Genomic DNA, 12211 nt, shown 5'->3' on the forward strand with positions numbered 1-12211 from the left:
TTCGGCTGAAGATCGATATAAATTACATTGCATCTCTTCATGTTGTTAACGTCTCCTTGAGCATTATTTATGTTAGAATTGCTCAGATTATTTGTTAATTTTTCTTCAATAGAAATTTGTTCGTTTGATAAAGATGTAGCTGCAGAGACATTATTTCAAAAAAGAAAGAACTAATAGGTTGATTTCTATTTAACTAATAGGTTAACTGAATTAATTGAATCTGTTGTTGGTTCCCCCGAGTAATGACTTTTGACTGATTTCTAATGAGAATAATATAAAACTCCCGGAGAACAAGTCCACTTTATACCAGGTATCTCGAGAAACATCGCCAATACAACATTTGAATTTAGCGACCTCGAAAACTTCTTAGTAATGACTTTCGAATAATTTCAAATAAAAATAACATAAAACTTCAGGAGACTATGTCCACTCTAGGCACCAGGTATCTCGAAAACCACTGCCGTTATCTTATTGGTGTTCAATGACCTCGAAACCTCGCGAGTAATAAATGTCGACTGATTAAGAATTAAAATATTATATTCAAGAAGACGAGGTTTATCCTGGGCACCAGGTAACTTGAGGACCATTTTCGTTATCAAATTTATAATAAGTGACCTCGAAAACCTCCGAGTAACAAAACTGAACTCGTTCCGGTCGATATTTTCTGGGTTGCAAATTTTTCATTTTCTATGTATTTTGAAGATGCATTTTTCTTATGCACAAAATGCAATTTTCATTTTACCACCATGAATTTTGTTCAGAAACTTTCCCGACACTTTCCCTAATCGAATGCAAAAGGTTTCGCAGCGATTCATCTTGCTGCGAAAATTTGGTAGGTTTAGTACCCTTTAGTGCTTAATTTTCTCATCTAAAAAGGAGAACCAACTCCAAAGAAGAAGATTGTTTCATATGCATTCAAGGTGATTGATTATCTTGAAAGAGGAAAAATTGTCAACTAAATGTATTTTGCAAACTTATTGCAACGTTTAAGTAAAGAAATCAAGCAAAACAGCCGCATTTGATTAAGAAGATAATGTTGTTTTATCAAGACAATATACCAGGTCACACATCGAATATCTCTATGGGCAAAAATCATGATAAAGCTTAAGTCGCTGCTTTATGCACCTTTTTGACCAGATTTAGCCCCCTGAAAGTGTTTTCTGTTCGCAAACTTGAAAAGAATCAATGGTTAAATTAATATGTTAACTTATTGAACATCGATAGGAAAAGTGTATAGAGCTGAAGTACATTTTTGTCAAAGATTTTTGGCTTGCCTTTGTTGGGTCTGGTATTTCTGGGATCAGCGTATTTTAAATTCCTTCATGTAACTTTGTTCCTAGCATTATCTGCAACACCTACATGCAAAATTAATATGTCAATTTTGTGCGACAAACTATTGTAAATTATTACAGCTGTAACTTAGAAAGGCCCGTTAAAGCTGCCAGATTTTTGTGCTTAGTTTTGCCATTTTGGTATCATATTGGATCTCCAGAATATAAAATTATTCCTTGATGTTTGATTTAGTTTGATGTTATTTGAGGCTCTTATTAAGTTTCAAAGCTATATCTGCCATGTAAAATAAAGGTTGGTTTAAATCTGACACTTATTGCGTGAAATTTGTAACAGATATAAATCTTTGCTAATGTAAACACTGAAACATTTATATCTGCGATGTATATTTCAACTATCAGCAACTCCTGTCGACACATCCAAAACTATAGATATAAACACTTGTTAAGGTACGTTTACATCTGACACTTATGTCCGTAAATAAATGTCGAGTGTCAGACATAAATTCGCTTTCTTGTTTACATATTGAGAGAAATTACTAGAAATTTATGTCATCGATAAGTATACGGCACTTCTAGAAATGCCGAATCTGAGATAAATGTACGGTCATACCTGATACCAGTCATCAATGATACCTGCCACTTATATCCTGTATCACCTCTTTCTCCGTAGAGTGTTTTTTTATCGCTCTATAAAAAAGAGGTTGTGTGGATTCAAGAGTGATTTTGAGATGTAAAAAATAGGGTACCTACAATCAGTTAATGTCTGAACTCAATATTGAGGATATAGCACAGTTTTTTTAAAAATAAAGTCTGCTGATTTCAAAACGCTAACTTGAGAAATTGGTCCCTTTATATCAAAACAGGAACCAAATTCAGAAAAGCAATTAGTGTAAAAGAACGACTAGTTGCAACTCCACTGTAGTACTAAATGGTTTTGACATTTCCTTCAAAGCATTATATTTTTTAACCCATCCTTATAATCCACAAGGAAAATAAAATTCCTGTAGTTGGCTATATACCATAAACCACAAAAATTTTATTTAAAAATCCTTTATAAAAGGTATATAATTAAAAGACTCTTTCGGGCTACATCACAGAACGTTTTCAGACTAAAAAGCCCATCATCAGTATATTAAAAGGTGTTCATGAGGTAAGCCACTAAATATTTGGTTAAAACCCCTTAAAATAGTAAAAAATTTATTATGCGTTACATTTTTCTTGAAGAAATACTTTAATATCACACATTTTAGACACTTTTAGACAAAATTGTAACACATAATAATTTTGTACCATTTTAAACGTTTTTACCCCAATATTTAGTGGATTTAGTGATGTCCACCTGGTAATACACTGATGGTGGACTTTTTAGATGGTGATAGCCTTGATGATCGCCAACATCCGGACCGGATAATGCACTAAAAAAGAAGGACTTTTTAGTCCAAAAATGTTATGTGATGTAGCCCGAAAAGGGTCTTTTAAATAAAACTTTTCTATACATATAAATTGCACTTGTAACATCTTATAATTCATAACTCATAAGTTTACATTGATACAAATTAAATAAATGTTTTACTTTAGCTTTCAATCTTTTATCACTCATTTTGTATCATGACACAAGTGTAAAAGTTAGAGTAGCGTCCAACTTTTTGCAATAAGTGTCTGGCAGTTTAAATCTCATGCAATAAGTGTCAGATCTAAATGTACCTTTAGTTCGAAATTGAAACTGTTGCAAATTTTTTGCAAAAAGTTGTATGATATTTTCCTTTTGACACTTTCATCATGATATAAGATGGATGATATAACAGAGTGATTAAAAGCTAATGTGGAATAACTTATTAACTTTTATCAATGTAAACTTATGTGTTATGAATTTTGAATTATGTCATGTTATAAGTGCAATTTATAAGGACAGGGCATTTATTTATTTATTTATTAAAATATAAATTAAAAATAAATTTTAAATTCGAAAATTTGCTGGATTCTCAATAATGAGCTCAATCATTAACTAACTTTAGACAGTGTATTTTTTACGTCTCAAAATCCACTGCTGAACCCATACAGAACATTTTTTGCTTTTCCATTTAAGAGCTGAACATCACTCTAGCTACAGCTCGTTTATAATTTTTGTGAAATAAGTGCTTCATTGATTGGTTTCTGGAAAAAAAAATTAGGTAACAAATAATTGACATAAAAACTCTAGTTGGTCGACTGTTCTAGCCAAATTAAAAATGGTAAAGTTACTTAAAGTGAAGGTTCAGTTTTATCATATAAGTATCATAAAGTTAAATAAACCAATTTTTCAAACGTAAATATTAAATTTTATTATAATGGGATACATTTTGTAACCAATGCTTATGAAAATCATTCTTTTTTTATGCTTTTAGGAAAACATCTTATTATTTCTGATGCTCCGTACTCTATAGAACTGCTGCTTTCTTTAACGAAAGCCAACAATTACACAGACATAGAATTGCAAAGTGAATCTGGAACTTTAAGAATAATGGTGCTTTTGATAAAGGGAGTATATTATTTAAAATGGCATAATAGATTTATAAAAATTGAAAGACCTAATTACGAATGCACTAATGGAGTTATACATGTTTTATCAAGCCCTTTGGCAAATTTCAGAAGAAGAGATATAAATGCAATGGATATAGAAAATTTATTTGAAGTAATTGTCAAAAAAATTAATAGTGGCATAGACATGTTGACGAAAGAAGTACTATAAAAGAGGAAGTTTTTCTTTCAGGCTGTATTGTATATGTATATTAAAAAGCTAAAACTTATAATTAAAAAATTTGTGTGGAATTCTAAATGCTGTAAACGATATTTGTCGTTCCTTGTTCATTATGTTATGTTACTAACTATGAACATTTTATTAAAATTTCGTTATTTTATTGATAACATAATATATGTTACATTTTTTAATTCAAAATAAAGAACTTCTCACGCTGTTTGTTTACAAAACGATATCGACCTCAAGAATTATACTAGTTATGTCCACAGATAGGTATTATTTAGAAAAATTATCCAATCGTATATTGTTTTCTAGTAACTTAGGGCACACAGTTTGAAAATAAATAAGTATCACACTTTTATTAATTTTATTATATTTCCTCATACAATTAAATAACGGTGAAGACAAATAAGCAATCATGGAAAACAAATACAAACTAAAAAACTTAAAAAATGAAAATATCTTCCTAAATAATGGCGTTACAACACAAGCAAGGAAAGTACAAAACCAAATCCAAAAACAATAAAAGGAAAAGTAAGTAAAAATAGGACACACTGAATAGGATAAAATAAATGAGGAATATGGTAAAAAAAATCTGTTCTAAAACACTAATGAAACAGCAAGATGGGGACAGTAAGGACAATGATGACAAAGCAAATTCAATGGACAAAAATATGGATGAGAAAGAACCTAAAGAAAGAAACGATAAACAACAACAAAACGGAAAAAAGAAAAACAATAAAAAAAAAATCAACTAAAATGACACATAAGTAAATGGAAAAAGGAGAGATCTCAAAATGTAAAGTAGATGAAAATAATAACAAAAATTAGTACATGGAATCATCTAACATCACTCAGGGAACAAGAATAATACCATAAATGGCAGAATATAAAATACAAATAATACGTATTAGTAAAACAAATAAATGTGAAAATGTTAAAGCAAAAATAACAGAAAATTACACGATGAATCTACTACTTAGGAGTTAACTAAGATCGTATAGCGAAATAAGGAATAGAAATAATAGTAACAAAGGCAGTAGACAAAATAATATCGAACTCAATCTATAACATCAAGAATAATGTAAAGTAGGTAAAGAGAAATGGAAGAAGAATGGTACGTGGTGCAAATATATCTTCAATAGTAGGAACGGTAGAAGAGACAATGAAAGAATCCTACAGCGAAGTACAGAACACTATAGACAAGATAAGAGAAAAATGTGAATAACTTATAGTGCTAACGGGAGATTGGAACTCAAGGATAGGAAGATATGAAAACAGTAGGCTTGGGTGTATACGAAAAGACAATAAAGAAGTAATAAACAGAAACATAATTAAAATGATTAGATTTGGACATACAGACGATCTGTTAATAGGAAACTCGTTGTCTCAGCAAGCACTACAAGAAAAATATGTATTTTGTAGCAGAATATACCGAAGCAAAAAGCATAATAGACTATGTCGTAAAAACTCAAGAAATAAAACAAATTATAAAACATGTTTGGACAGAAAATAGAGTAGAAATCGGAACACCTCGCAGACTAGTAATCACAGAAATAGCCTAGCGAAAATCCATACAACACGGACAGGTATATTATAGCAGAATAGCAATAAAAAAGTTAACAAATGAATAAAAGAGAAGGAGATATCAAGAATAAACTCATGACCTTAAAAGACGTAATAATAAAGAAGGCAGAGGAAACACGCAGAAAACTTCAAAAAAATTAAAACATAAAACGAAATGGTGGAATATAGACGTACAGGAATTCGTGTACAAAAAGAGAATGACATGGAAAAAGTAAAAATAAGACAAGAGAGGAATGAGTTAAAAAAGAATACCAAAAATATAGTAAAATAACTGGTAAGAAAAGGAACAAATAGAGTTGGAAAAAGTTCGGTGAATGACTCAGCCAAAAATATAAAGACAACAAGTTTCTGGAACGAAGTAAAAAGCCTAAGAGGAAAGAAATGAAAAGAACACAGAGGAGTAAGTGACAAACATAACCAAATAAAAATAAATACAACAGAAATACTAGAGGTGTGGAAAAAATATTATGAAGGCAAATATATGGTCGAAGAAACTGAGGAAACAGAGACAGACGAAATCACAGAACAGATAGCAGCAAACGAAAACTAAATAAAAGAAATAAGTACTAAAGAACTAGAAGAAGCAATAAGTAGAATATAGTAGAAAAAGTCAGCGAATCAAATAAAATTGATCGCGAAATGACAAAATGGAGAAAATGGAAATGTAAAGAAATGTCTGCAGAAAATAATAAGCCAAGCTTGGAGAAAAAATAAAATGCCGAGGGAATGGGAACTGAATTTATTAATACCAATACACAAAAGGAGAAAAAGCCGTGAAAGGGAAGTTTAGAGATATTTGCCTGTCATTAATAGTGTTCAAGCTTTATACGAGAATAATAAAAAGAAAGCTAAGGAGAGAAGTAGAAGAAAAATTATAAAACGAGCAAACAGCATTCAGACGAAAGAGACAAATAGTTGATAACATAAACATACTACGAAATATAATAGAAAAAAAAATGCTTGGGGAAAAAACTTTTACTAAAAACTATTACTTTCATAAACCTTAAAGCTACGTTCGACTCAGTAGACGGAAAAGTAATATGGAATATAATGCAGATAACCTCGGAATATAAGAAAAACTATTACAGGTGATTAGAAGTAAGTACCGTAAAGTGGCAAAGAAAGTAAAAATGGTAGGCAGCAGATGATTTGTATTATCTTATCTATTGTATTGTATATATATATACATATATATACATATATATATATATATATATATATATATATATATATATATATATATATATATATATATATATATATATATATATATATATATAAACTAAGGTACACTCGAAGAGTGCTGGGTTTTTCGGTCAAAGTGGAGAAATAAAAGACAAAGAAGGTGGCTACTTCATCTATTTATTGAAGACGTTTCGCTTTCTGCTCAGAAAGCATCATCAGTTCATCTAAAAAGAACAATATAAAACCAAACATCCATACAGAAGTTAAAAAATGTGTGTTACCTTACAAAGACATGTAGCAGTCAATGATGTTAAAAATATGAAAAAGCTTACGAAACTGGACATTTAGACTTAAAGTTGTATAAAACAATTAATTGAAACTAAGTATAGTTTGCAATTTAACAAAATTAGCACAGCAAAAGAACATGTGATAAACATACATGTATATAAAAAAGTTATTATAAAAACTTAAGTAAAAAACATTAAGGTTTATTTTATTGTGTAAAGAACTAGAAAGATCATGAGAATACACTTCCAACAATTTATTTATAATCAATTAGATTTTAATTTTAACTTTAGGTAACATTATTGAATTATTTAAGATTAATATAGTAATAAAGATAAAAAATGAAGTTACCAGTCTTAAGCTTACTGAATCTCGCAGGTAAATGAATTTACAGGTTTAACACCCACGCAAACAACGTAAATAGATATGGCCTTGAGGTCAAAATGACAGAACAGCAAAGCAAAATACCAACCTCTAATATAATAGAGCGGTAGATTCATAGAATGTGATAAATTTGGTTGACAACTTGTCGTTAAAAAGCCAAAAAATGAAAGAAAAAGGTGGTTAAGATCACCATTTACCCCCCAGTGATTGATTTGTTAACAAAGAACAAAGCATGCGAGGTCAATCCAAAATATCATATATTATAATATTTATGACGTCACTGGTTAGCCAGCCAACAGCTGACGATTAATTCAACTTCCACAGTCCAAGGTTCATAGCATTTGGAACTGTAATGAAAAAGATTCTATGAATCAATTTCAGTTTAAAATTTTACCAAACAAGTTAATCAAAAGGAACAATTACTTTAAGTATGTAAAAGTGATATTGACCAAATAGTTAATAAAATGTAAGTTGATAAATCTAAGTTAATAAGGAAAGAATAAATTATTTTATTTTATTTTTATTTAAATTTATTATATATGAAAATGTGATAAAAAACCCCTTAAGGGACAAATTTAAAGTAAACAACATATTAAGCCTAATTCTGCAAAATATGTTAATATGTGCTACCATAGGCAATAGCCTCCTAAACCATTACTTCAACTGTTCTGTGTACATGCCTCTCAACAGCAAACCCGATATCCCGTCGCTCTCCACGGTTACGTCTTACCATCCTACCACCATCATGCATTCCTAAACAGAATCGTGATCACTGAATGCTACATTACGCCATTCTGCCACCCAATGCTGTCATTCTCTGCACCAACTCAAACATTGATGACAGCGGTCCGCAGTCAAAGGAACCACTAGTCGTGGGCGGGATTAAACCAGTCCAAAGGCTCAAATATGACGGTATAGTCTATGCATACTAACAGGTATACCTGCTACTTAAAACCATAAGTCAGCAATTTGACGCGTAGTAGCAAAACGGTCTCGCAGAGCAAGTAATCTAAAGCGCCTATCTTGACGCTCTGTGGTACACCTCGGTTGACCAGTTGATCTTCTTTGTGTTCCTCTACCTTCGTTTGTCCATACACGACAGACACGCATAACCGTCATTATCGTACAATTAACGCGACAGCCAATTTCGCGACTCGACAAACTCATATCTCTATACGCAATAATTCTCCCCTGTTAAAATCGCTGGTGGTAATTTTACTGTCTTCGAACTCGAGGCATTTTCTTACACTGAATACAATTAGACTGAGGAATAATAACTAAAAATTTCTATACGAACCGGTTTTTACGAATCGGTCTCTTCACAAAAAAATTTAAAGATAAAACTTTTTTTACAAAAAGTAAAAGTAAAAGATAAAACATTGGTAGTGTTATCATAGCATGTTTTAAATATAGTCATTCTGTTGCCAAAAAATTAAGTTCAAGAAATAATTCCTTCTGGATGTAACACTTCTAATGTAACTGAGTATATTTATAGTAACCAGCAGCAGTTGACCAATGTGATAAATAATGCCTTTATAATTAGATTTACTGGCTATTATTAATAGTTTCCTAACGATCCTGGTTAATGTAATTAAAACGCATTTTGGGCTTCGCTGTTGTCTATTTGTGAAATTATTAATACAGTTAAACACTTAAACATAATTTATCAATCAAAGAACCTAACTAGACTTGTAATAAGCAAAAACAAACTCGTATTAGGTAATAAAGTTAAACATGTAAACATAATTTATCAATCAGAAATCCCAACTAGATATGTAGTAAGAAAAACAAACTCGTATACACTCATTAGCTTCAAGCTACCAAACTATAATTACTTGTTTTTGTAGAAAAGACTCTTGTGGATCTTAGAATTACAAAAATCGCTTGATTTTTTACATTTGCAGCGTTGTGAGTTGCATTGGCCACTACAATTGACATTGACATTATAAAAATTTACCGCAGTTTTTCTTCAGTTAAAGCATATTAGTGTCTTAAAAAGTACCTGTGGTGTTTAGTTGCTATTTAGTTTATCATACATATTGTATAGTATTTTTTTTTTGTTAAACTTGTAGTTTACTTGTTTTTAGTGCTTTGATGTACGGCATCAAATCATATGGATTGTTTACGTTTTTTCGTTGGTGTTTCCTGCACATAATTTAATTTTTTTTTGTATAAAGACTGATTTATGAATATTTACTCTTCAGTATCTAGTTTTTATTTACTTATTTATTACTTTAGTATCCATTGTGTATCTGGTTTTCTATCTTTTCCAAAATGCGCTGTGCAGTTGCTTGTTGCAATAGTGACAATGAAGCTAAAATCTTTACAGTACCTTGAGCTCAGTCTGGTTAAAAAAAAAGGGGAAACATTTTTCGCAGATATCTGAAGCTTTTAGGACATAGGTGGGGGTTACTAGATGATAAATAGATGAAAAAGTACTCGTATTGTTCATGTAATCTCACGTAATCACTTGTACATGCGAAGAATTGAGTTGTAATTCGGTATGACTGTTAGAAGAATGTGTGAGTTGAATAATGAATGCCAATTTTACTATGTATTTGTATTTATGCTTATGTGGTTGTATTGTATTTTTTATGTCTGGCGAATTTAATAATGTAGAAATTTACATGAATAAATTTAACCATCTATCTACTTTTTAAATTTCTCACTTTTTTTCTCTTAACATATATTTATTACAACAACACCATTAACTCTCCGAAGGACACCAAATAAAGTCAAGATAAACAGTAGTATAACAGAAAGCTTTGAGGTCCATTATCATCTAAGATGTTTGGCATAATATTAGAAAAGGTTAGACAAGAAGCAAACATTAACAGAACAGGTCTGATCTACAAAAAAAAACATTAATGCTTAGCATTTGTGGACGACTTGGTACTCTTGGCTAGAAGAAAAATAGAGCTGATGGAAACAGTCATGAAACTGAAAGAGAGGGTAGCAACCAAGGGAAGGTATATAAATTAAAGTAAAACTAAGGATATGGAATGCACAAATAACCAATTCTTTCGGGGGCTTTGCTGTTATCATAACAATGAAAAAAGCAAAGGTAATACAATATAAATTCGAAGAAGTTAAAAGATTTGAGTACTTACGAAATGTCTTCACAAGAGAACCTAACTGCGAAGAAGAAATGCAGAAAAGAATTACGTCTGGCAACCTCGTTGTATATGCTCTCAATGGGTTGTTAAGTAGCAAAAATATATCCCCAAGAATTTTTATTAGTTTGGGAGCGCAAAATCTGGTGGAAAAAACTTAAATGGACAATGGACAAGAACAAATATCGAGCTAACGGCGCTCTACTAAGGACCCAACATATTAGCGTTCATTAAGGTTCAAAGACTTAGATAGTTGGGCCATGTGCAGAGAATGATCCATCTAGAATTCCCAAAATGGTATTACCTAGTACATTGGCAGGCAAAAGACGGAGAGTAAAACCGAGGATAATATGGAGCGATGTTAAAGAAAATATAAGAAAACTTAAAGTTACGAACTGGGAAAGAAGAGGGAGTGTAGCAAAGCGAGTGTTTAAAACTTTGTGCAATATTATGTGACCTCGCTACACTCATATTCGATGGCCAGCTAGCTCATCCGATTTAAATAAAGTTGACTTTGTCATTATTTATTTTGATTTTGTGTTTAGTTCAGTATATACGTACAAATTTTCTGTACCTAAATTTCAAAGTGATCATTATTAAATTAAGAAGTGGGAATACCTTGTATATTTGAAAATAATTTTAAAATTTTTAGCTGCACTCTACCCATTTTTATGTAGATACCATTTTTTGTATATTTTTAAACAACTGAAATATGGAACTTTGGAATATAAGTTGATCAACCTGTACCTATGTGTAATAAATGATAATTAAAACTTTTATTAATATAATTAAATATTATATTTAAATATTTTTTATGATTAAATATTATAATAACTCAATTTTATTATCTATTTATAATTACTATAATTAAATTAGCCAAATTATATAAAAAAAACTTAAAATTAGAAGTCTCTCCTATACAACTATATTCAATTGTTGCGTGAAGAAAGGTTCTTGACTACGTCATGCACGAAGCGAACCGATTTTGGAACATTATTTTATCATACCTTGTTTTAATTGTACCATGGGCGCATTCCCTGAGACGTATCTCAGTATTATGCACTTCATTGACAGAAATAAGTATTTCATTGCAGGTTTTAAATTCGTTTCTTGCATAGAATTGGTTTAAAATGCCATGCTTGGTGCCTAGCTTATCTAGCCTTTCATCTGTAACAGAAATAATAATGGCAATCATATTTCGGCTCTCAGTCTTAGCTTTATCAACTTCTTGAATTCGCACTCTAACACTTTGACCCACTCTTACAAAAAGAAATCTATCATTAGAATGTTTTAACATTCTGTCAGATTATTTTACAAGTAACTGTTTAGCAAAATCTCGAATCTCTTGAATTTTCTTTGAAGTTTTGTCAATTACAGTGCCATCTTTTTTGTGTCCATCATTTTCTTTAACTCCAATATTGGCATTGTCTTTCTCATTGACAGCAATTATCGCACACGCATTATGTTCAATTGGGCTGTTAGTGTTACCTAGATCTTTAATATTCGCTAACTGTTAATCCTCCGTTGTACTGTTGACATCCACATTACCAGGGTGCTTTGCTTCATCATCAGCGTCATTAGACTGATCTGCTAGTATTGCTTCTAAATCTTTTTCTTCGCTTCTGATT

The 12211-nt window shown here is 30.9% G+C and overlaps 2 protein-coding genes across 4 annotated transcripts in view; one reads left to right on the forward strand and one right to left on the reverse strand.

Annotated features, from left to right (window-relative positions):
- LOC140441358 (fasciclin-1-like) overlaps positions 1-4359 on the forward strand; it is a 43688-nt gene extending 39329 nt beyond the window's left edge. For both annotated transcript variants that reach the window (XM_072532027.1, XM_072532028.1), the window contains one exon: positions 3677-4359. In XM_072532027.1, the coding sequence (XP_072388128.1) occupies positions 3677-4020 (344 nt within the window). In that variant the 3' untranslated portion in view covers positions 4021-4359. The remainder of the gene's footprint in view (positions 1-3676) is intronic.
- The window catches only part of LOC140441359 (TBC1 domain family member 1-like), a 515776-nt gene that overhangs the window by 233262 nt on the left and 270303 nt on the right, over positions 1-12211 (reverse strand). The window lies entirely within an intron of this gene.

This window comes from Diabrotica undecimpunctata, chromosome 5 (genome assembly GCF_040954645.1).
Source record: "Diabrotica undecimpunctata isolate CICGRU chromosome 5, icDiaUnde3, whole genome shotgun sequence".
NCBI lineage: Eukaryota > Metazoa > Arthropoda > Insecta > Coleoptera > Chrysomelidae > Diabrotica > Diabrotica undecimpunctata.